At 33.6% G+C, this 27,982-nt stretch overlaps 1 protein-coding gene across 1 annotated transcript in view; it reads right to left on the bottom strand.

Moving 5' to 3' along the window:
- Nucleotides 1-10,420: 10,420 nt before the first annotated feature.
- LOC127732561 (uncharacterized) overlaps nucleotides 10,421-27,982 on the bottom strand; it is a 92,996-nt gene continuing 75,434 nt past the window's right edge. Inside the window, exons 10-12 of the mRNA XM_052241613.1 lie at nucleotides 22,291-22,617; nucleotides 20,572-20,871; nucleotides 10,421-14,636 (exon numbers count right to left, since the gene is read on the bottom strand). Coding sequence (XP_052097573.1) covers nucleotides 14,302-14,636; nucleotides 20,572-20,871; nucleotides 22,291-22,617 — 962 coding nt within the window. The 3' untranslated portion in view covers nucleotides 10,421-14,301. The remainder of the gene's footprint in view (nucleotides 14,637-20,571; nucleotides 20,872-22,290; nucleotides 22,618-27,982) is intronic.

Here is a 27,982-nt window from a genome sequence, read left to right as displayed (position 1 = left end):
TTGTACTGATGTTGTACTGTTCAACTCCTCTTTGTATCAATCTGATGTTTATAGTTTGTACTTATGTTGTACTGTTCAACTCCTCTTTGTATCAATCTGATGTTTATAGTTTGTACTTATGTTGTACTGTTCAACTCCTCTTTGTATCAATCTGATGTTTATAGTTTGTACTTATGTTGTACTGTTCAACTCTGAAGCTATTTTCTATTAGATGTATCGTTACAGTATAGCTACCAACCTAAAAAGAAATATGAAGCCTTGTTTCTATAGCTATAGCTACCAACCTAAAAAGAAATATGAAGCCTTGTTTCTATAGCTATAGCTACCAACCTGAAAAGAAATATGAAGCCTTGTTTCTATATCTATAGCTACCAACCTGAAAAGAAATATGAAGCCTTGTTTCTATATCTATAGCTACCAACCTAAAAAGAAGTATTAAGCCTTGTTTCTATATCTATAGCTACCAACCTAAAAAGAAATATGAAGCCTTGTTTCTATAGCTATAGCTACCAACCTAAAAAGAAATATGAAGCCTTGTTTCTATAGCTATAGCTACCAACCTGAAAAGAAATATGAAGCCTTGTTTCTATATCTATAGCTACCAACCTGAAAAGAAATATGAAGCCTTGTTTCTATATCTATAGCTACCAACCTAAAAAGAAATATGAAGCCTTGTTTCTATAGCTATAGCTACCAACCTGAAAAGAAATATGAAGCCTTGTTTCTATATCTATAGCTACCAACCTAAAAAGAAATATGAAGCCTTGTTTCTATATCTATAGCTACCAACCTAAAAAGACATATGAAGCCTTGTTTCTATATCTATAGCTACCAACCTAAAAAGAAATATGAAGCCTTGTTTCTATATCTATAGCTACCAACCTAAAAAGACATATGAAGCCTTGTTTCTATATCTATAGCTACCAACCTAAAAAGAAATATGAAGCCTTGTTTCTATATCTATAGCTACCAACCTAAAAAGACATATGAAGCCTTGTTTCTATAGCTATAGCTACCAACCTAAAAAGACATATGAAGCCTTGTTTCTATATCTATAGCTACCAACCTAAAAAGAAATATGAAGCCTTGTTTCTATATCTATAGCTACCAACCTAAAAAGAAATATGAAGCCTTGTTTCTATATCTATAGCTACCAACCTAAAAAGAAATATGAAGCCTTGTTTCTATATCTATAGCTACCAACCTAAAAAGAAATATGAAGCCTTGTTTCTATATCTATAGCTACCAACCTAAAAAGAAATATGAAGCCTTGTTTCTATATCTATAGCTACCAACCTAAAAAGAAATATGAAGCCTTGTTTCTATATCTATAGCTACCAACCTAAAAAGAAATATGAAGCCTTGTTTCTATATCTATAGCTACCAACCTAAAAAGAAATATGAAGCCTTGTTTCTATATCTATAGCTACCAACCTAAAAAGAAATATGAAGCCTTGTTTCTATATCTATAGCTACCAACCTAAAAACTATAGCTACCAACCTAAAAAGAAATATGAAGCCTTGTTTCTATATCTATAGCTACCAACCTAAAAAGAAATATGAAGCCTTGTTTCTATATCTATAGCTACCAACCTAAAAACTATAGCTACCAACCTAAAAAGAAATATGAAGCCTTGTTTCTATATCTATAGCTACCAACCTAAAAAGAAATATGAAGCCTTGTTTCTATATCTATAGCTACCAACCTAAAAAGAAATATGAAGCCTTGTTTCTATATCTATAGCTACCAACCTAAAAAGAAATATGAAGCCTTGTTTCTATATCTATAGCTACCAACCTAAAAACTATAGCTACCAACCTAAAAAGAAATATGAAGCCTTGTTTCTATATCTATAGCTACCAACCTAAAAAGAAATATGAAGCCTTGTTTCTATATCTATAGCTACCAACCTAAACAGAAATATGAAGCCTTGTTTCTATATCTATAGCTACCAACCTAAAAAGAAATATGAAGCCTTGTTTCTATATCTATAGCTACCAACCTAAAAAGAAATATGAAGCCTTGTTTCTATATCTATAGCTACCAACCTAAAAAGAAATATGAAGCCTTGTTTCTATATCTATAGCTACCAACCTAAAAAGAAATATGAAGCCTTGTTTCTATATCTATAGCTACCAACCTAAAAACTATAGCTACCAACCTAAAAAGAAATATGAAGCCTTGTTTCTATATCTATAGCTACCAACCTAAAAAGAAATATGAAGCCTTGTTTCTATATCTATAGCTACCAACCTAAAAAGAAATATGAAGCCTTGTTTCTATATCTATAGCTACCAACCTAAAAAGAAATATGAAGCCTTGTTTCTATATCTATAGCTACCAACCTAAAAACTATAGCTACCAACCTAAAACGAAATATGAAGCCTTGTTTCTATATCTATAGCTACCAACCTAAAAAGAAATATGAAGCCTTGTTTCTATATCTATAGCTACCAACCTAAAAAGAAGTATTAAGCCTTGTTTCTATATCTATAGCTACCAACCTAAAAAGAAATATGAAGCCTTGTTTCTATATCTATAGCTACCAACCTAAAAAGAAATATGAAGCCTTGTTTCTATATCTATAGCTACCAACCTAAAAAGAAATATGAAGCCTTGTTTCTATAGCTATAGCTACCAACCTAAAAAGAAATATGAAGCCTTGTTTCTATAGCTATAGCTACCAACCTGAAAAGAAATATGAAGCCTTGTTTCTATATCTATAGCTACCAACCTGAAAAGAAATATGAAGCCTTGTTTCTATATCTATAGCTACCAACCTAAAAAGAAGTATTAAGCCTTGTTTCTATATCTATAGCTACCAACCTAAAAAGAAATATGAAGCCTTGTTTCTATATCTATAGCTACCAACCTAAAAAGAAATATGAAGCCTTGTTTCTATAGCTATAGCTACCAACCTGAAAAGAAATATGAAGCCTTGTTTCTATATCTATAGCTACCAACCTGAAAAGAAATATGAAGCCTTGTTTCTATATCTATAGCTACCAACCTAAAAAGAAATATGAAGCCTTGTTTCTATAGCTATAGCTACCAACCTGAAAAGAAATATGAAGCCTTGTTTCTATATCTATAGCTACCAACCTAAAAAGAAATATGAAGCCTTGTTTCTATATCTATAGCTACCAACCTAAAAAGACATATGAAGCCTTGTTTCTATATCTATAGCTACCAACCTAAAAAGAAATATGAAGCCTTGTTTCTATATCTATAGCTACCAACCTAAAAAGACATATGAAGCCTTGTTTCTATATCTATAGCTACCAACCTAAAAAGAAATATGAAGCCTTGTTTCTATATCTATAGCTACCAACCTAAAAAGAAATATGAAGCCTTGTTTCTATAGCTATAGCTACCAACCTAAAAAGACATATGAAGCCTTGTTTCTATATCTATAGCTACCAACCTAAAAAGAAATATGAAGCCTTGTTTCTATATCTATAGCTACCAACCTAAAAAGAAATATGAAGCCTTGTTTCTATATCTATAGCTACCAACCTAAAAAGAAATATGAAGCCTTGTTTCTATATCTATAGCTACCAACCTAAAAAGAAATATGAAGCCTTGTTTCTATATCTATAGCTACCAACCTAAAAAGAAATATGAAGCCTTGTTTCTATATCTATAGCTACCAACCTAAAAAGAAATATGAAGCCTTGTTTCTATATCTATAGCTACCAACCTAAAAAGAAATATGAAGCCTTGTTTCTATATCTATAGCTACCAACCTAAAAAGAAATATGAAGCCTTGTTTCTATATCTATAGCTACCAACCTAAAAACTATAGCTACCAACCTAAAAAGAAATATGAAGCCTTGTTTCTATATCTATAGCTACCAACCTAAAAAGAAATATGAAGCCTTGTTTCTATATCTATAGCTACCAACCTAAAAACTATAGCTACCAACCTAAAAAGAAATATGAAGCCTTGTTTCTATATCTATAGCTACCAACCTAAAAAGAAATATGAAGCCTTGTTTCTATATCTATAGCTACCAACCTAAAAAGAAATATGAAGCCTTGTTTCTATATCTATAGCTACCAACCTAAAAAGAAATATGAAGCCTTGTTTCTATATCTATAGCTACCAACCTAAAAACTATAGCTACCAACCTAAAAAGAAATATGAAGCCTTGTTTCTATATATATAGCTACCAACCTAAAAAGAAATATGAAGCCTTGTTTCTATATCTATAGCTACCAACCTAAAAAGAAATATGAAGCCTTGTTTCTATATCTATAGCTACCAACCTAAAAAGAAATATGAAGCCTTGTTTCTATATCTATAGCTACCAACCTAAAAAGAAATATGAAGCCTTGTTTCTATATCTATAGCTACCAACCTAAAAAGAAATATGAAGCCTTGTTTCTATATCTATAGCTACCAACCTAAAAAGAAATATGAAGCCTTGTTTCTATATCTATAGCTACCAACCTAAAAACTATAGCTACCAACCTAAAAAGAAATATGAAGCCTTGTTTCTATATCTATAGCTACCAACCTAAAAAGAAATATGAAGCCTTGTTTCTATATCTATAGCTACCAACCTAAAAAGAAATATGAAGCCTTGTTTCTATATCTATAGCTACCAACCTAAAAAGAAATATGAAGCCTTGTTTCTATATCTATAGCTACCAACCTAAAAACTATAGCTACCAACCTAAAACGAAATATGAAGCCTTGTTTCTATATCTATAGCTACCAACCTAAAAAGAAATATGAAGCCTTGTTTCTATATCTATAGCTACCAACCTAAAAAGAAGTATTAAGCCTTGTTTCTATATCTATAGCTACCAACCTAAAAAGAAATATGAAGCCTTGTTTCTATATCTATAGCTACCAACCTAAAAAGAAATATGAAGCCTTGTTTCTATATCTATAGCTACCAACCTAAAAAGAAATATGAAGCCTTGTTTCTATATCTATAGCTACCAACCTAAAAAGAAATATGAAGCCTTGTTTCTATATCTATAGCTACCAACCTAAAAAGAAATATGAAGCCTTGTTTCTATATCCATAGCTACCAACCTAAAAAGAAATATGAAGCCTTGTTTCTATATCCTCTTGCAAAAATAGTATTATAATGTTTTATGACCATTTTAACATATATTCATGTATCAGCCTTTCATAGACATAAGCTTTAATCCCAATTAAATATGTATTAAAGAATTCATAGCTCCAGATATCAAATTTTAATGAAGGAGATAGTTTATCACTAAATTTAATTGCTATATAATTAAACGATTGTCTACAATACTGTTATTCCATTACTGTGATCGCCTGATACAAGTGATCCAAGTGCCGTGATATGGGATGCATATCAGGATAAGTTATCATTCCGTCTTTGTCCGAAGTTGCTCTGAGGTCTGGAGGTCTCTTGGGACTGGCTGTGGTACCGCAGCATTAGCAAGTCCCAAAACAGTTGTCAGATGTCAGTATCAAAATAAGATATAGTATGATTGCCAATGAGACAATTTTCCAGCAAAGTCCAAATGATGTAAAAGTTAGCAACAACAGGTCACCGTTCAGACTTCAACAATGAGAAAAATCCATAATGAATAACAAACTATAAAAGGCCACGACTTGACAATTTTGAAGTAAAATCAAAAGCTTTAATTTTTCTATGCTTTACACTACTACTCACATTCTTAATTTAAAGAACCACACAGATTCCCACAACAAAAATACCGAAGATGATATTAAAATGCTTGAGCTTTTATCGACAACATATTTGTTGAGTTTTTGGTGGATTGATAATTCAGCATACCGTTGGTATTCCAATGGGTACTAAATGTGCACCACTACTAGCCAACTTGTACTCATATGAAGCAGATCTATACAGAACCATCTTAAAGATAAAAAAAGTTCTTTAATTTCACTTTAAGATATAAAGATGATGTTCTGTCACTCAATAACCCAAATTTCAATGAATGCGGGACAACTCACTTTTGTATGCCCCTGTCAATGCGGAGGGGGCATTAAGTTTTTCCCTTGTCCGACTGTACGTCCGTACGTCCGTCCGTACGTCCCAAAATACGTTTCCGTTCTTTAACTTCAGTTTGCCTCTACCAAATGTTATGAAACTTATACACAATGCTTATTACCACAAAACACAGATCGAGTTTGAATTTGGTGGCATCATTTTTATCGTTCGAGAGTTATGTCCCTTTTCAAATGGAAAAATTGCTGAATTTTTCGTTTCCGTTCTCTCACTTTAGATTGCCTCAACCAAATGTTATGAAACTTATCCACAATGTTTATAACAATAAAACACAGATCAAGTTTGAATTTTGGTGGTGTCACTTTCACCGTTCTAAAGAAATGCCCCTTTACAAATATCAAAATTGCTGAAATATTTGTTTCTGTTCTCTAACTTTGGTTTGCCTCAACCAAATGTTATGAAACTTATCCACAATGTTTATAACAATAAAACACATATCAAGTTTGAATTTTGGTGGTGTCACTTTCACCGTTCTAAAGTTATGCCCCTTTACAAATCTCAAAATTGCTGAAATATTTGTTTCTGTTCTCTTACTTTAGTTTGCCTCAACCAAATGTTATGATACTTATGCACAATGCTAATTACCACAAAACACAGATAAAGATTGAATTTTGGTGGCGTCACTTTTACTGTTCTAGAGTTATGCTCCTTTAAAAATGGAAAAAATTGCTGAATTTTTCGTTTCTGTTCTCTAATTTGAGTTTACGTCAACTAAATGTTCTGATACTTATAAACAATGCTTATTACCACAAAACTCAGATCAAGTTCAAATTTGGGTAGTGTCACTTTTACAGTTCTTGAGTTATGGCCCTTTATAACGTTATATGCAAGCGGGGGCATCATCTGTGTCCCATGGACACATTCCCCATTTATTTAATTATGTTTTGCAAATTCAGCAACATGCAAATGAAATTGTCATGCTAAATATAAAATTTAATAAATATAATCATTTATATAGTTCAAATCCTCTTTTAATACTATGTCCGAGTTGTCATAAAAGACGGTCCCAGTTGACTTATTGACAGGCCGAGTTGACCGAGTAGTAGGTCTGATTTGACTCGGTCCGACTTGTCTCCGGGCCGAGATGTCCCACATTTTTACCTATTGTCAATTTCCAATTTCTGCGTAGTAACACCCTCCGCACGGCGTTAATATGTCTCAATTAATATGTTCAGATGTACATGCTATACAAACTTATTAACAGGGGTGTGGTTTTTGCATAGGTGGATCCAGGGGGTGGGTTGATTATACAGGAAATCATCGAAACATGACTGGAGCGAGCCCCCCCCCCCCCCCCCCCCCCCCCTTATAAAAAGTTCTGGATCCGCCACTGCTTTGCACAACAAATGCTCCGAGTTATTATTAAGAACAACTGAAATCGACACTTTGTCAGTTCAACAATCACTATCACTAACTTGTTGACAGATACGATATGTCTGGACTCACTAGCGACATGTTTTCCAGATCTTAGATCTATATATTCCAGTATAGTTGTCTGATCTGTAATTTTATCGACTGTTTCCTTATCCTGAGTGTGATATTTTGACCGATTGAATCCACCTAACGGGTGATACATGCATAGCATGATATGCGTACCCTGTCGACGCACCTGGTCTTGCTGATTTTGGAGTTGATGTGATTCCCTCATGGATTGTTCATTACTTTAGCTTATCCCTTCTCAAGATTTGAACATTTGTAAAAAGTAAAATCACAAAAATACCGAACTCCGAGGAAAATTCAATCGGAAAGTCCCTAATCACATGGCAAAATCAAATGACAATACACATCAAACGAATGGACAACAACTGTCATATTCCTGACTTGGTACAGGCATTTTCAAATGTAGAAAATGGTGGATTGAACCTGGTTTTATAGCGCTAAACCTCTCACTTGTACGACAGTCTCATCAAATTCCGTTATATTTACAACGATGCGTGAACAAAACAGACATTATAAATAAAATAGTCAAAATATGGGCACAGCAGTCATCACTGTGTTACAATATCAAAACAAACAATTATTTACAAAAAAGCACAAAAGCATCTATCAAATTAAAAACCACTACTGTTGTGGTACAGAGGCGAAAGATATCAAAGGGTCATTCAAACCCACAAGTCGAAAATAAACTGACAATGCCATGGATAAAAAGTAAGACAGACAAACAATAGCACACTCCACACAACATAGAAAACTAATGACTGATCTGCTTTCCCATTCTGAGCACCTGAGATCACTCCCAGTTAATGGTGGGGTTCGTCTTGCTCAGTCTTTATTTTTCGATGTTGTGTTTTGTGTACTGTTGTTTGTTTTTTTTTTGCTAGGCGTTGTCAGTCGGCCCAATAATTTCCCGAAATCTCCCAAAAACTGAATATTTGCCCGAGAACCGATAAATATCTTTATCATATGTATATTGCGCGCCTTTTTTGCTTTCATTGTAAAGAAAATCAAATCATATCAATACAAACGATGTTGATCTTTTTATAGTTCATGCGATTCGCTGAGTTTTTGTCTTTTTCCTTGGATTGATGAGACTTGAACATCGTTGAAATACAGTTGCCTCAAAATTTGTAACCTAATACCTTAACTCTAACCAAGAGCTCTGCCTTAACCAGATGATTTTTCCAAGAATATTATCCATTGAAGAAGAAAATGATATATGCAAGTGTTTTATACACATGTCAATGTTTTAATTGGCAGATAAAACGTCGAAAAAAAAAGCCAATGTCCATTAAAAGATATTTCTAATTCAATTATTTTGTATCAATAGTTCTGGTTAGATGACAATAGGCGTAAAATTTTCTATCTCCCTGTCTGTAATTAATGAAGCCGACATTTTGAATACCAGAATGTATTGACATGTAATTTCACCAATATGAAGTCAAAAAAACTGAAATAATGACTAAAATTGAATGATTTGTTTATTTTGCATTAGTATAATGATAACTGTACTCTATTTGAAGCTTTGCGGATGTCCATCGGTAGTTTTATTGTCACAAATATCCGTTTACATGTCTCCGCTAGGCATCGCCAAGTAAACTAAATTTGCGACAGTAAAACTACAGACGGATGTCCGCAAAGCTTCAAATACAATACAGTTATCTCTAAAGTATAAAGACTTCCTATTAATGGATAATGGTTTCAATATATTCTGGAAGGCATTTTCTACATTTGCTTATGGTTTGATCGATGATTTGAAACATCTGCTATCTGGGCAATTGTTTGAATAGGGACTTGTAAAATATACAATGATATTTTGTCGCCGCAAAGGAACATTTGTTTTCATCAGGTCTTCTTCGTCTTTGAATGAATGTTTCTACTGATAAACAGTTTATCCCTTTCATTGCTCGAAAAAGAGCTTCCAGCTACCGGTCTTTAGTAGGCTTTGTGCTGCTCAGTCTAGTTTTTTATGTTGCATTTTGTAAACTGTTGTTTGTCTTTTGGTCGCATCTTTTTTTGCCATGGCCTTGTCAGCTTATGAGTTTGAATATGCCTTTGGTATTTTTCACCTCGGTTCTGATTTTGTGAATGGTTGGACTGTCAAACTCACCGTGTTGATGCTGTTTTGATTTTATTGCACAATAAACTGCTTCGCCAAGCGCAGCTGGATACGACCGCAGAGGTCCAACCCTGAACAGTTGGGGCAAAAAGGGACACAATATTCAAGCTTGATACACGTCTGAATTTGGATTGTAATTAAATATTTGACACATTATAGGTTTCTGACACAGAATAAATGTAGTCAAAGAGCTTAAAATTGGTTATATGATTTGAATTTATATTCAATTGAAGATTTCTTGCTTTTGTGCAATACACTGTGCACTGTGATATTGCGCATTACTTAGTAAATCTGTTTTCAGACTATATACAAAAAATTAGCAATTGTGACCTCCAAATTTTGTTTGGAAAATTGACAATTTCTTAAATCTTGCAGATAAAAAAAATTCTTTTTTGTAAAATCTGGTGCAGTTTAAGAGACGTCAATACACTTAAACATGAGTTATTGTCTGAAAACTAGAAAAATGCTTGTTTTAGACCCTTTTTGGTCCCTAATTCCTGAACATTGGGCAATAACCCCCAAAATGAATCCCAACCTTCGACTTGTGGTATTGAACCTTGTTGTACAATTTCAGAGCAATCAAAATACTTATACACAAGTTATTGTCCTGGGCACCTTTTTGGCCCATAATTCCTAAACAGTTTAGACCACCACCTCCAAAAACAATCCCAACCTTCCTTTTGTGGTATTGAACCTTTTGCTTAAATTTCAAAGAGATCCATTCACTGAAACTCAAGTTATTGTCCGGAAACCAAATGTCTTCAAACGACAACGACGCCGACGCAGACATAATAGCATTTTACGATCCCCAAAATTTGTTTATAATGAATAAAAACAAGAACATGTATGTATTTTGTTTTTACCTTAAAGGAAGGTAGACTGCATTAACAGTTTATACATGTATATAAGTAGAAGATACAACTAAAACACAAATAGTGATTCAATAATCACATCAACAACAAACACAACGGTATCATAACATATTAAATTTGTAGATTACAAAGTCACTAGGTATTTAAAATAAAACAGTTGTGCTAATGCAAAGAGTTTGAAGGCAAAATGTATAAGCATTGAAAAAGGTTGACAAATTTAAGACAAATCAGGCTTAGGATTTTTTTATACACGTTTGGAGTGATTGAGTACAAGGAGAACATTATCAAGCGTGAAATCGGACTATCATTGTTGCAAAATAATTTCTGACAAAATCTTATCACTATTAAATATTAAAGAATATTTTAACATGTTCATATAAAATCAATATAAATAGTTAATAATGGAATAAAGGTTATAAGTGGAAGAAAATCAAATAACTATGAAACACTGTCCCAGGTTAGGTGAGGGTTGAGCGCTCACAAACATGTTTAACCCCGCCACATTCTGTATGTGCCTGTCCCAAGTCAGAAGCCTGTAGGTCAGAGGTTGTCGTTGGTTCACGTCTGTCATATTTGTTTTTCATAAATTGTTTTGTTATAAATTAGGCCGTTAGTTTTCTCAATTGAATTGTTTCATATTTGTCATGTTGGGGCCTTTTATAGCCGACTTTATGGTATGGGTTTTTCTCACTGTTGAAGCCCATACAGTTGCCTATAATTGCTTACTTCCACATTATTTGAACTTTGGTGGATAGTTGTTTAATTGGCAATCATATCAAATCTCCTTATTTTTATTTACAAATTTTGATATTGGCGATGAAAGGAAAAGGGGGTTAAATTTTGTAAAACTGACAATGAATATTGCAATTGAAATTATACACACTCAACTCCTTCAAATAAAACAGACGTACAACATAAAAAAAACTCATAAAAGATTTCAGGCTTATCATTGTGAACATTATTGTATTCCTCGTTTATAAAAAAAGTAAAATATCAAAAATATAAGGTTCAGGCATTTTCTAATGTAGAAAACGGTGAAATAAACCTGGTTTTATAGCTAACTAAACATCTCACTTGTATTACAGTCACATAAAATTCTATTATATTGATAACAATGTGTGAACAAAACAAACAGACATGATAGATAAAAATGTCAAAAAAAGGGGTACAGCAGTCAACATTGTGTTATAATCTTGATCACTATAAAAAAAAAAGAAAAATATATCAACAAAGAAAAACAAAATGGCATATAGACCAAAGCACATAAGCAAAAATGAAAGACAAGAATACAAAAATGTCCATAGCACAATAACACAATGGCGGGATGTTGAAGTACTGAGCCTCACCAAAAGGGTATTACCAAACAAGAGGCTCTCAAGAGCCTGAATCGCTCACCTGTAATTTTTTGCTTAAATCTTTCATCAATAATTATTTTTGCTTTTCAATATATGTCAATGAGTGGCTTAAAAATGCCATTTAAATGTTCTTTGTATCCGTCATATTTTCTTCAAAAGCAAAAAAAAGGCATCTTACCCCTATGTTCCATTTTATCCATAGTGGCTATGTTTCTTGACATACAAGGAAATAAAATAAAAAAATTATACTAGATACTCTGAAACTCACTCAGCCCAAGTTTGGCTAAAATTGATTCAGCAGTGTCAAATGAGAAGATTTTTTAAAGTAAGCAGTCTAGATGAACAAATTGTGAAAAAATTGTCTTTGAAGGGCAATAACTCCTTAAAGGGGTCAATTGACAATTTGGTCTGATGAAACTTATTTGTAGATCTTACTTTGCTGAACATTTTTGATGTTTACAGTATATCTTTATCTATAATAATATTTAAGATATTAACCGAAACCTGCAAAATTTCCTTAAAATTACCAATTTAGTGGCAGCAACCCAACAATGGGTTGTTAGATTCATCTGAAAATTTCAGGGCTGATAGAACTGGAAATTATGAACATTGTATCCCATATCAGATTTGCCAAAAACTGCATTTTACCCCTATGTTCTATTTTTAGCAATGGCGGCCATGTTTTTTGACGAAACAGACAATAAAACACAAACATTATTTTAGATACTCTAAGAATCATTCAGCTGAAGTTTGGTTGAAATTGGTTCAGTAGTTTCAGAGGAGAAGATCTTTGAATTTTTTTATCCCGGACGGACGACGGACGCCAAGTGATGGCAAAAGCTCACAGTTCCTTTGGAACGGTGAGCTAAAAAGTGAATAAACAGTAACAGTAATTTACAAACACAAGAAAAGAACACTACAACACGTAATTAGGATGATAAACAACGTCAGTAACTAAAATCTATACTTCAAGACCATCATGTGTTATTGGTGAACTTGATAAGGAATATTTATCAACAAGGTCTTGGTATCTTCTGATGAATTTTAGCAAAAGATTCATCAGTTATGACTGAATAAAAATGATAAAAGGTCAAATCAAGCAGGAACTTGAATAGCATTGAGCTAAATCACTAACAAACAACACATGGTGCAGATAGCCTGAGTTAGGACAGGCCGGACATTTGCTTGGGTGTAGGTCTACAAATGGTTTTTGACATTTGATATGTTCTCAAACACTTTCAATTCTTTGAAAATATAATATAATTAAACAATTATCACTGATCTGTTTGGATTTAAAATCCTATTTTCTGATGGTTGAAAGATAAGTTCATTTGACAGAACAGATGCGTTATGTCAAAAACATTCGTTGTGGAATACCATCTTATGTAACAACACCTATATTTACATAATAAGAGCATATCGTTGCATTTTTGTTCAAAACTATATTTATGAAGACACAATTTTATTTACAAAAGTACATTTAAAAGTAGATGTTTGATAAACACAATATACAACAAGCTAATGTCAAAAAATTCAGCAACACCTTAAGGACAAGATTCAGTCTCTGATTATTTATTTCATATGTGCATACTTTATTATTCATTAGACTTAAAATGTAGACCTAATTTGACTATAAAGGTAACATTAAACAGCTTTAAGAGATTAACATACAAAGTTAGGAATGAACTGAAATTGATAACCTAATTGCAGCTATGTAGGTTGTTCAAAATTTATCAATATAGTACATATAGTATATTGTATTAAGTTATGACATTTTTTTTAGGTTGCACTTTGTAAATACAGCTGTTTCACAAACCACGCCTCTTTTGGGATATATACTATTGATAGATGTTTTGTTTACCTACTGGTTCCCAGATATGATATCTATGTTTCATTTACAGAGACACATCTTGGAAACTTTACCAGTATGAATGCACATGGATAGCGGCCAAATAAAATTCTGAGAAGGACCAAATATTAAGTGAGAGGAAGTACATAATTTTAGTATAGGTTTTAATTCTTGGAAGTTCGAGGCATATAAATGTTGAAAATATGCCGCACAGCCATATTTTTTGACCTTTGAAAAAAAAAAGTTGTGCATATGAACTTTCCAATTACGGGTTTCCGATATTTTATATTAAAATACATTAAAATTATTTTCTTGAACAGAATATGTCATGACTGTTTCATAATCATCATATCTGTTTAGGAACGAACACTAGTAAAAGGGATTTGTGTTAACGAATGAACACTCGTAAAAAGGGTTAGTACATATTTTAGCTTTTTCCTTGCCACTCACACATGAAATATGTTTAATATAAAAGATTGTTATCACTAGTATATTGTGATTCATTCGCATTGATGGTTTAAGTGACCAAATCATTAAGCATTGGATTGACAATACCTACTTCTATTGATTGCTTACTGGTGTTTGTCTTAGTTGTCTTTATCTTGTCGTGTACAGTTGTTTTTATTTCTGAAAGAAATTACATTTATCTTATTTCAAGCATTTATGAAGGGTTGCGATATCAGTGCTCGTAACTTCCGTCTTTTCTATTTCATCTGCCAGATCTGCATAAATTGAGTCTTTTCGTAGGGCTTTGAGAAATTCATTAAATCCCCGTTCATTTTTATGTAAAAGCATGTCCATTAACGTCCTGTTCTTTTCCTGTGGGGTTTTACCAGATTCTATCTTCTTTCCATCATCAACTGACACTACCTCTCTTGTTATTAGATGATCTACTATGCTGTCATGTTGTATATCAGTAATGATCTTGATGTAATTCTTCTGTAGACGAACTTTATACAATGGAACATTCCAGTCTGATAAGCCTACAAAATATAAAAAGATTTTTTTTCCTAAGTGCTATTGACCTTTCATAACTGAAGATGGAAGGTAAATCCAAAAATAATGATTCGAACGCATAAAATTTATAGCGCGTTGTTTTCATTTTTTACATCACGGGGTCGATACCTCTGCAGGTGGACTATCAGTCCCTGAGGGTATCATCAGCTCAATAATCAGTACTTCGGTACTGACATGATTTATAACAAACCTTTCTTAAACTTTCCGTTTATAAATTTTAAAATTATGAAGAAACTAAGGTTTCAACTCCCTCAGGCAAAGTTTGTCCTTAGACGGATTTGGCTATTCATTTAGGTTTTTTAGGTATACAGCTCTTCAACTATTTCGGTTTTATTCATCCATGTATTTCAAATATTCAGATTTGAGTGTTCCTGATGAAGGTAGCTCAAAAAAGGGTTACGGACACATGAAATTAATAACGTGTTGTTGTCATTGTTTTTAAAACAGGATTAGGTTTTTTGAATATTACAAGTAAACAAATGATAGACATGTGCAATGTCTTATAAAATGTAATGTCTCACGAATAAACTGAGTGTTCACATAGAATTTAATGTCGATATATCTTATTTTTTTTAAGCAAATTGCATATATCATGTATATTGCATAGATTCATATTTCTGCGTTGAAATTATCAAACACACATGACAATGTATGAATACCATTTAACATGTTTAAGAGAGATGGTAAGCATACGATGCACATATATATATAATTTATGGTTAATTGCTAATTTGGTTTGTTATTTTTTTTCTTAATCTGAAAACAAGTTATAGTTGACAAAAACAAATATCTTTGCATTATAAATGTTCAATTGTCTTTTCTACAGTTATAATGCAGTCATGGTTCATTAAGGACTTGTTACCAATCAGGCAAATATGACCTTAGATGAATTTTACTTTTTAGGTCCTTTTTGGTCACAAGTTCATGTCTTATGCATCATTGGCTTTTAAAGGTATGTGTTTGAACATTCCTAATGAAGTTTTTTCAGAAAGAGGCTTCAGACGCACAAGAGAAATCAAGTGTAATTTTCATTTAGAAATGAAAACAAAATATTGAAGAGAAATCTAAGACTGATCATACAAACTTCAGCAATAAAATTGAACAAAATGGCCCTTATCGAACTCTTCCCTTAGTTGTTCAAGGAGAAACCAAAGCAGATGGAATGAAAATTACGCACGTGTATTTATCGATTTTCTGTTTACATTTGTATTTCCTTCATTTTCTTATTTATTTCACTATGGATACTGCCGAAAGTTATAAAAAAGGTGGAGGCATTTCTTGTGCAGTTAATAGTTGTACAAATAATCGTAGAAAATTTCATATGTTGAAAAAAATCAATAAATAAAATATGTGAATTATATAAGTTGTGCCGACTGCACACAACTCCTTTTTTTTTAATAAAACTTGTTATGAAAGTAAAATTACACTGGCAGACAAATGTTGACACGCCGTCAAACGACTGTAAAAAACTTAAATTATCTATGAACATTAATCCGATGACTACAGTTTATCTGCCTTTGTTTGCATAGAATATCTACACATCAGATGCGGCTCCAGGATTTTGAAAAGTGAGGGGGGGGGGGGGGGGGGGGGGGGGGGGGGCGGGTCCCCAAACAAGACACAATTTGTAGTGGAAACGGAAAAAAGTCTGGATTAACTATGAATGAAGCTTCGTAAGGGGGCCCGTGCAACCCCAGATATCCATTCCTGTACATTTCTGTACTGATAATAACAATGAAACCTACCCCGAGGCTACATGCATGTAGTTAGAATTGGATGCAAATCAACCAAGTATGAAGAGACCAACTTTTTTTTATACATGACTACTATCTTTATGCTGCAAAATGGACAGACGTTCCGACAACATTAACTCAGACAAACATATTGGTAACAGAGGATTAAGGAGTTCAAATTGAAAAGGGGGAAACCACGTCAGGGTATAGACATATTATGAATGACAGTTACGCCTTATTGTATACTTATGTAACTAAGTTTTCTTTAATTTAGTGGAATTTACAACATAATTTAATTTTTAACTGCGATATTGCAGATCAGCTGTTGCTCGATCGTACTGATGAAGTTAACACTTTGTTCAATATTTGGTTATTTGGGATGGCGCTTTCATATTTCTAAAAGTAAGTCTTGTAAACTATTTTATTCCTGGGTGCCAGTTCTTGCTGAAAAATATAAAGGTTTTACAAACAGCTGACAAATCCCAGCAACACTTTCTGTTAAGGGCACTTTTCTATAAACCTCGTCTTAATGGTCCATATATGAAGGCATGTGTGCTTAAAGTATGTATTCACTTTGCTGTCTTTATACAACGTATACAGTATTTTCTGCTGAAACTTGATTTGAACTTTCCTCAGTCGATTATTCTGTGCATGAATTATAAAATTTTACACATTAGAAAGGATGTTTCAAAGGTCATAGTAATCAAATAGTTTATTATATACAACGGGGACTGATTCAGGATGAAAATATACGAGACCTCTGTTTTGGGGTGGTAGGGAGGGAGAGTTGTCAAAACACTAAATGACGCTTTTAAAATATATAACTTATCATTGTTTTTAATTTACACGTTTGCGTCTTTTGTGGTTTAATGACATTCATTTATTTTAAGCACAGGCCGGACCACTATTTTATACTATGCATACTAGTAGTTTTATGTCAAGTAATTTTTCTGCAAAGGAAATTGGAATCAAAGACCTAATAACTAAATTCATGCGGAGACAAAAGTGATACGAAAACGTCACTCAATTTTGTGCAGTATACATGAGTCGAACCACAAGCAAAACAATTGCTTATGTGATTTATCATCAAACGGTACATGTCTATAGCTATATTTTTTTCATAAGATGTAAGTAACCGCGCGCCGGAGCAAAAGGGCTGTCGAATTATAGGACCGTCGGATTAGAGGATTGTTGAATTTTAGAACTGCCTTATCATAGGTCTGACCACAGAAATGTCTATGAGTTTGATAAAATTGCACCTGGTTTTTCTGATATATCACATTCGACCCAGCAAGACAATTTAATGTATCTAGGTATGTGTTATAATGATCAATATTATAATTATCAAATGATTATAATCGATATTAAACCTGGAATTAGTATTCGTATATATTATGTCCTGATGTAACGTATCAAATACCGTGAGTTATATTTTAAGGACACGACAGATGGCCTGCAATACACTTATAATTTTAATGTCCATTTCTTATCGAATTACTTTATTATTTATTCTGTAATTTTGCAAAGGTCAAGTACGCTTCACATTCTTGTGTTTACGGTAATTACTGGGTATATGCGGTCTGGGAAATAGATGTATATCTTGTTTACATTTTTTTCACGGTTGTAATGGCGATTACTACTACGAGGACGCCTAGAAGTCGCGTCACAAACTTAGGCAGATGATTGGAAAAACCTGTCTATAAGCCAAAAACTGCATTTTATCCCCATGTTCTTTTTGTAGCCATGGCGGCCATCTTGATTGATAGGCGGGGTCATTGGATACATTTTGTAAACTAGATACCGTAAGGATGATTTAGGCCGAGTTGGTTTAATTTGGCCCAGTAGTTTTAGAGGAGAAGATTTTTGTAAAAGTTAACGACGACAGCCGACAGACACCAAGTAATGAGGAAAGCTCATTTGGCCCTTTGGGCCAGGTGAACTTAAAATGGAAGATGTCTGATACAATTAGGAATACGTTCTTACCCACTTGTCATGTCAAAATCTACTAAAAAGTTGTTTTTATGATATCGTTAAAGAGAAGTGGAAAAGGAATTAAAGCTTACAATAGTTGGAACAAATCCATGGTCATCTTTGACATTGATACTTCATTGCAGTCAACTAAATTTTTATAATGACGAATAAATAGATCCCTAAGAGATTGAGAACTGCCTCACTAAACTATATGAACCACGAACAAAACAGTTTAAACATTTGTAACAGTAGAACTCTCCTTTAAAGAGTTTAACAATAGGATGTGCTCTGATTGTAAATGAGACAACTCTCCACCGCAGACCAAATCTTAAAAGGTTAGAGTTGTTCTTGTGTAAAATGATATGCCTTTATTGTTAGTGACTGAAGGATAATGTACTCATTAGTTTATCTAGCGAACGAGTTAATACGGATAGAGACATTTAGTCTATTAACAGACACGGCTTTAATTTTATATTAGAAACGCCTGAGCGTAAAAGAAACTTTGGATTTTTTAAGCGCTTGACACTAGAAAGTTTTAACAAATTATTTTCCCACATTGATATCCAATGTAATAATCCATAGATGGTTCGAAAGTTAATATTTTTCGTTGATAGAGATATATATTGCTAATACACAGGACTATCAGATACAATTTTTAATCTAGATGTAGTGAAGGTGTGTTTACCATAATGTGAGAAAATATTTACGAAAAATGTATTTCTCATTATGCAGTGATATTTGATATTCTATTGTTTCAAAATATATAAAACTAAAAATAAAGTGTTATCACAGAGATATGTCTCACCTTTTTGTAATTTTGATAATGCAAATGTTTAAATTAAAAAAGCAATACTTTAACATGTAAGTTATGCAAATTATTTAAAAAATATTTTGTGTATTTTTCCTTTGATCTTTTTTTTGTGATAACTTTTCATATCATGCTACTCGCTTGAGATAGCAAATTATCGTCAGAAACTAAGAGCGCACATGCCGTTGTCAATGTAAAAATTAACGACGTCATAGGCAAAATAGCGATAAACAGATTATCAATGGTCTTTCAAACTCGAGGATGTTTCTTGGCCACATCTCATTTCAGGGCTGAAAATTTTCACATCTCCAGTTGTGACTTGACAACTCTGTCACATGTATGCAAATATTCAAAGTTGATGAACCATGTCTGAAGGTACATGGCTAAGTAATTTCAATGGGAATGAGATGTGCCAGTGCTAATACAACTGCATACCAAACACCATTGACTTATTATAAGTCATTCCCTTTAAATCAACCTAAACACAAACATCAACTTGTAAACTATGTAAAAGTTTCAAAGTCAATGAACCATGATGAGCGGGTGGGGCTATATAATCTCCATGGAAAGGATACTTGCAAATGCCAATTAATGTGCATACCAAATATCTTAACATTAGCAGTTCATCTTAAACTGATCTAATCACAAACTAATACATGTAAACTAAGCAAAAGTTTCAAAGTCAATAGACCATGACTGAGGGGGCAGGGCCAAATATTTTCCATGGCAATGAGATGTGCTAATAATAATACAACTGTATACCAATTAACAATGGCCTACCACTAATGGTTCCCCTTGAACTGACCTAATCACAAACTAATTCATGTAAACGAAGCAAAACTTTCAAAGTCAATAGACCATGACTGAGGAGACGGAGCCAAATAATCTCCATAGAAATGAGGTTATGCCAATGCTTATACGACTGCATACAAAATATCATTGACCTACCACTAGTGGTTCCCCATAAACTGACACAATCACAAACTAATACATGTAAAATAAGCAAAAGTTTCAAAGTCAATAGTCCATGACTGAGGGAGCAGGGCCAAATAATCTCCATGGAAATGAGATGTGCAAATGCTAATACAACTGCATACCAAATATCACTGACCTACCACTTGTGGTTCACCTTAAACTAGACCTAATCACAAACTAATACATTATTGACGCCGCCGCCGGAAACAGCATACCTATGTCTCGCTTTTTGACTCCGTCAAGGCGAGACAAAAATCAAAAACATTGTGAGGAACTGTTGCACTTCTAGAAGGTATTATAATAATTAAATACACTCTGTGTTGAATGTCACAAGAACATGCAGTATCACAAAAGTATTATAAGTTCAGTATAAACCTTCTTTGCTTGTGTTTATAATAAAGCCTGCAGCCATACCTTCATCTTTAGCAGATACTAATGCTGTAATTGGACTAATCTCCTGTAAATCACATTTCAAATCATTAGCGATATCCTCGTATCCATAATTACGTAATCCATCAACAAAAACACTGTAAGCAGGTTCTCTCCTTTGAATCACAATATCCAGCAATGCTTTGTTCTGATCATCTTGTCGATGATAATGTTCAATATCACGTCTGTCGTCTGCTGATATCACCAGATGTGTCATCATATGGTCTAAAATTTGGCTGATTTGTATGTCCTGTTTGATTCTGTTTTCGTTTTCTCTGATTCTATCTGTAAATGAGCAAATTGGATTATTGACCAAAATAAATACATGTGTATAGTGGATCTGCAAGTAAAACAATGCTTTAAATGCTTACATTGTTGTTGTGTATAAAATGTTGTTGGCCCAACAAACATCATTCATTTATAAGAGAAGTGCAATGGAATGTATACAAAGATTAAATAAATTTGAGTGTTATTCAAAATTACACAATATGAATATTTATATATATATGAAAAAGAAATCGCATAATTAACATTCACATGATACCTAACTGTATTCCACTTATCCTAAATTTTCCAATTGCAATAAACATGCATTTTAGTTGATTGGTCATTTTGTTATACCAAAGAAGCAATACTTGAAAGACGTATTATCAATTTTAAATAATAATGCACATTTTGGTTAAGTAACATTGAGTGGTAGCCTATCTGTCTAAATATTTCAGAGAATAAGAGAGATACAGAATGTGTCAGTCATTAAGTAGCACGAAGTAATGACCGCATATTGATGTCAATACATCCAATAGTTTCAGCAAGAATCGTCATGTTAAATTCCCAGTATAAAATGGACAAAGAGAGGCGAAAGATACCAGAGGGACATCCAAACTCATAAGTCAAAAATAAACTGACAACGACATTGCTAAAAAAGAAAAAAAAAACCAACAGACAAACAATAACTACATATGAAAACACCTACCCATTCCAATAAAGGATAGCTTTCTGCAGCAAGTGTTTTGGGAGTTGTCATCACTTGGCGTTATTAAGCTATAATTTACAACTAGTGATCAGGGTCTTGTAGCGGCAGCTTAAAACGTCAACAAATGGTAGTAGAAAAGAGATTGTTGTTTAACCATATGATGAGGTACAATATAAGTGCCAACTTTCTATATATTTCACAGATTTTATGCATAATTTCATTTAACAAAGATAACACAATGAACAAAATATGCCCATCTTTTTTAAAATGTTGCACTGGTTTCTCTTCAAATTAAATTGGGACATTTTAGACATAAATTTGGAAGAAAGATGTTTTTTTATCAAATCGTGTCACTAGTTTAGAAAGAGCGATGGATGCGAAGTGCATAAAAACTATACATTACTAATATAAACCTTTGATATAAATTTCATAGCTATCTGGCAAGAATAGTATACTTGAGAGCGCACACAATCCAATTTTCTATATAACTAGCTATAGCATTTCAAAGGGAAATAACTGTATACATAATTGATGAGTGCATAAAAACTATACATTACTAATATAAACCTTTGATATAAATTTCATAGCTATCTGGCAAGAATAGTATACTTGAGAGCGCACACAATCCAATTTTCTATATAACTAGCTATAGCATTTCAAAGGGAAATAACTGTATACATAATTGATGAGTGCTACTTATTTACTTAGACTTGTCATATTAGTAGTTATACCTGTAGCAGTTTCTACTGCTTTAAGTGTATTGGGATCAACATCCTTTACAACCTCCTTTAAACACTTTGCTCCTTTACCAATATTTACAAATGCTTGCTCAAGAACCCGTATTGTAGGTTTCACTGTTCTGTCTTTCCTCCATGTAAACAAAACTTCCTTATTCTGTGCCGGCAAATCACGATCACATTTCTCTTTGATACTCTCTATATCTTCTACAGACAGTCCAAGTTCTATTCCTAGTTGGAAAACTATCTTACCAATCAGCGGTGCTAATATATCTAAAATTTCATCCGATGGTATACAGTCTAAAATATCGTCAGGAATACCTATATGGAATAAGAATTAAAATATATCTACAGAGAATTCATCAAAACTAATCAAAGACTCAAATTGCAGGGTTACTCTGAATGGTTTTTTTTAAACAATGGAATATTGATTATCCTGGACAGTAAAATGTGTGTTATGCTTGTGAGAACTGGAGGCTAAAACTTTGCATTAATTTTTCAGCGGGTACTAAATATCAAATATTGTATTGTCTGACTGACATGTACATGTAGACCTTGCAAGGATCCCATATACCACATATAAGTTTCCTTTTACTTATAAATAGTGGGTATTTCGCATACCAAAAAATAATAATTTTGTTTACAGCAGTCGCTGAACCATCACAATGATGTCAAGGACAATAGACAATTAACATACTGAAACTTCGTAAGATAAGGGATCTGCATACAAGATATGAAGCACCAGGGTCTTTTACCTTCTATAGTAACCAGCTTTTTACCAATAGTTAACGCTACCACTGCAACCGCTGGATAGAAATCCTATGTCGAACATTCTGCAAATTTCGTCACAGGCGAGACAAACAATGCCATTCTTTCTAAACTTCTGCTGATTAATGGATATTAAAGTATTTTTCTAAATTATACGTCGATGAAATATTGACACTGCAATGTCAAAAAACAAATTTCTCGCCTGCTTTATTTATCATGATTGAATTTGTGTTGAAATTGTATAATATGAAGGTTCTACTATAATTTTTAAATAGAATTAACATTATCAATATTATCATTGTAAATAAAGTTCAGATGAACCCAGCCAGAAAGAAATCTACACCTTACAACTATATCATATCATACACCAAATATAGTTAACCTTTTGCTTATGGTATCCCAGAAACAGATCTAATTACGAAAATTGACCAATGAACCGTAAAATTGGGATCCAGGTCAGATGAACCCTGACAAACAATAGGTACACCATGCAATCATTCCATACAGTATCTGAAAAACAAATATAACCATAAAAACTGTACATTTACTAATGTACCATGAAAATGAGGTCAAAGTCAGATAAACCCTGCCAGACACCTTACAATCATTCCATATACCAAATATAGTTGGCCTGTTGTTTGTAGTATTTGACAAACAGACAAGACCATGAAAACATAACATTGACCAATGAACCATTAAAATGAGGTCAGGGCCAGATAAATCATGCCACACGGACATATGAACATTACAATCCTTTTATACACTAAATATATTTGACCTATTGCTAATAGTATCTGAGAAATATATCCTATCATAAAAAAAATAGCATGATGAACCATGAGAAAGGTCAAGTTCAGATGAAACCTGCCAGTCAGACATGTACACGTTACATTCATTCAATACACCAATTATAGTTGACCTGTTGCTTATAGTATTTGAGATACAGATTTGATCATGTGAACATAACCTTGATCACTGATCCATGAAATGAGGTCAGGTGAATCCTGTCCAACAGGAACCCATATACTATATATAGTTATAATACTACTCACAGTAAGAGAGAAATTCACATTACTAAAAAATACAATTTTCTTTTATCAAACATTGAACAATGCAAATGAGGTCAATGGTAATATGAAAGACGAAACTTGGTAACATAAGGTATCTGCATACAAGGTATGAAGCAGTCACGTCTTCTACCTTCTGAAATATAAAGCTTTAAACAAATAGTTAACGCCGCCGCCACCAAATTGTAATCCCTATGTCTCACATTCTGCAACTTTTGTCGCAGGCGAGACAAACATGACCAAAAGACAAACAACAGTATACAAAACACAAAATAGAAAAGTAAAGATGAAGCAACATAAACCCAACCAACAATTGGGGGTTATCTCTAAGAAGTAAACTAAATGACTTACTCAAAAGTAAAGACAACTAGAGGCTCAAAAGAGCCTGTGTTGCTCACCTTGGTCTATGTGCATACTTAAAAAAGGACACTCTCCAACATTGTAGATGGGAATAGAATTCAAGACAAAAATTCATGTTTTGGTGATCTTGTATTACTGATCATTTATTCTGTTTAGTTTCTCTATCTTCTTTAGTTTTTGCTCAAAACACAAAAGAGGGTAAAAGAAAATCCTCATTTAAGGGCAATCACTCCTATGAAGAGTGACAGTCTACTAACTAATGTAACTTTATTGGCAAAATTTGACTTGTTAGTAGATCTTGCCTTGCTGATCATTTTTGTGATTTAAAGTGTCTATTTATCTATTATAATTTTTATCATATAAGTCAAAAAGCAAAAAAAAATGGTAAAAATCGTCATTAAAGGGCAATTACTCGAATAAGGAGTCGTTGAATGATTTCCTCCAAATTGTCTTAATTGTAGATCTTGTCTGGCTGATCATTTTTGCTTATTTAGGTTTATATATATCTAATTCATTATAATTTTTAAGATTTAAGGCAAAGTCATCGAAGGGCAATGCCTCTAATAAGGAGTTAACTGACGATTTCGACCATTAGACTTATTTGTAGAACTTGGCTTGCTGATCATTTTTGCAATTTAAAGTTTCTCTCTACCTATCATAGTTATCAAGATAATAGGCAAACATGAAAAACTAGAGGCTCTCAAGACTCTGTGTTGCTCGCCTGATTCAACTTTGGTTTTGGAAATCATGTAAAAATAGATACCCTTACAATGATTGAGGCCAAATTCGGTTTAATATTGGCCCCGTAATTTAATCAAAAGCAGAAGACTTTTGAAAAGTTTACAGAAATTACCAATAAATTCATTGAAATTGTAGAAAATGACTTTATAATGACAATAACTCCAACAAGATGTCAATTGACAATTTTGTTCATCATTTGTTCATGTTGACTGATGTGTAGATCTTCTTTTCTTGATATTTTTGCAGTTTACAGTATATCTCAATCTATAAAAATACATGTATTAAGGTCTTCATCAGCACCTCATAAGGAGCATTTATGCCATGTCTCGTTGAATTCCATTCAGTGCTCCTCTAGAAGAAGCATTTGTATGTATTTCCCGTAGGGTCTTATGTTAAACTAAGTCCCCTGCTGGCAGCATCTTGGATGATGTCCCAGCAACAAAGTAACAACACTTGGTCAACACCTCATTAGGAACATTCATGCCATGTTTGGTTTCATTCTATTCAGTGGTTCTCTAGAAGAAAAACATTTGTATGTATTTCCCATAGGGTCCTATGTTAAACTGACTTCCCCTGCTGGCAGCCATCTTGGATGAAAAATCAGCTACAAAGTAAAAACACTTGGTTAGCACCTCAAAAGAAACATTCATACCATGTTTGGTTTCAATCCATTAAGCAGTTTTCTAGAAGAAGACATTTATATATATTTTCCATAGGGTCCTTTGTTAAACTAAGTCCCCCGTTGACAGCCATCTTGGTTGATGGATTTGCTACAAAGTAAGAACACTTGGTCAGCACCTCATAAGGAACATTCATGCAATGTTTGGTTTTATTCCATTCAGTGGTTCTCTAAAAGAAGACATTTGTATGTATTTCCGTATAGGGTCCTATGTTAAATTAAGTCCCTCTCTGGCAGCCATCTTGGATGGTTTATCGGCTACAAAGTAACAACACTTGGTCAGCACCTCACAAGGAACATTCATGTCATGTTTGGTTTCATTTCATTCAGTGGTTCTGTAAAAGAAGACATTTGTATGTATTGTCCATAGGGTCCTATGTTAAACGAATTCCCCCGCTGGCGGCTATCTTGGATGAATGATCGCCTAAAAAGTTACAACACTTGGTCAGCACCTCATAAGGAACATCCATGCCATGTTTTATTTCATTCCATTTAGTGGTTCTCTAAAAAAAGACATTTGTATGCATTTCCCATAGGGTCCTATGTTAAACTAAGTCCCTCTCTGGCAGCCATCTTGGATTATTGATCGGCTACAAAGTAACAAGACCTGGTCAGCACCTCATAAGGAACATTCATGCTATGTTTGGTTTCAATCCATTCAGTGGTTCTATAATAGAAGACATTTGTATGTATTGTCCATAGGGTCCTTTGTTAAACTAAGTTCCCCTGCTAGCAGCCATCTTGGATGATTGATTGGCTACAAAGTAACAACACTTGGCCAGCACCACATTAGGATCATTCATGTCATGTTTGGATTCATTCCATCAAGTGGTCCTCTAAAAAAAACCATTTGTATGTATTTCACATACGGTCCTATGTTAAACTAAATCCCCGCTGGCGGCCATCTTGGATGATTGATCGCCTACAAAGTTATAACACTTGGTCAGCACTTCATATGGAACATTCATGCCATGTTTTATTTCATTTCATTTAGTGGTTCTCTAAAAGAAGACATTTGTATGTATTTCCCATAGAGTCCTATGATAAATTAAGTCCCTCTCTGGCTTCCAACAGGGATGATGGATCGGCTTCACAGTAACAACACTTGGTCAGCATCTCATCAGGAACATTCATGCCATGTTTGTTTCATTCCATTCAGTGTTTCTCTAAAAGAAGACGTTTGTATGTATTGTCCATAGGGTCCTATGTTAAACGAATTCCCCCGCTGGCGGCCATCTTGGATGATTGATCGCCTACAAAGTTACAACACTTGGTCAGCAGCTCATAAGGAATATTCATGCCATGTTTCATTTTATTCCATTTAGTGGTTCTCTAAAAGAAGACATTTGTATGTATTTCCCATAGGGTCCTATGTTAAACAAAGTCCCCAACTGACTGGTGGCCATCTTGGATGATGAATCGGCTTCAAAGTAACAACACTCTGTCAGCACCTCATAAGGAACATTCATGCAATGTTTGGTTTTATTCCATTCAGTGGTTCTCTAGAAGAAGTTCAAAATGTAAAATGTTAACGACGACGACGACGGACGCTAAGTGATGAGAAATGTTTACTTGGCCCTTCGGGCAAGGTGAGCTAAAATGGTAAAATTTGTAATTTAAGATCAATTACTCCTATGTGAAGTTGTCCCACAGTTATCACGTATATAGACAATTGGTAGAGCTCAACATTCTGAAAATATTTGTTGCAGTCAGATGTTCTCTATTTATAACGGTTTTCAAAATAATAGACAAAAGTTGCATTTTACCCCTATGTTCTATGTTCAGCCATGTCGGCCATCTTGGTTGGCAGGTGGAGTCATCGGACACATTTAAACTAGATACACTAATGATGATTTTGGCCAAGTTTGATTAAATTTGGTCCAGTAGTTTCAGAGGAGAAGATATTTGTAAAAGTTAACATCGTCGGACGACGAAGACAGACGACTTTCACCAAGTGATGAGAAAAGATCACTTGGCACTCCAGGCCACGTGAGCTAACAATGGAAATGGTTTCAAACAATTCCAAAATTGCAGATGTTCGATTTCATTTGTCTGCAGTTCATAGATTTGT

This window comes from Mytilus californianus, unplaced genomic scaffold, assembly GCF_021869535.1.
Source record: "Mytilus californianus isolate M0D057914Y unplaced genomic scaffold, xbMytCali1.0.p SCAF_25, whole genome shotgun sequence".
Taxonomy (NCBI): Eukaryota; Metazoa; Mollusca; class Bivalvia; order Mytilida; family Mytilidae; genus Mytilus; species Mytilus californianus.
Note: the sequence above shows the minus strand (reverse complement) of the source record. Positions and strands in the feature narration are given on the sequence as shown.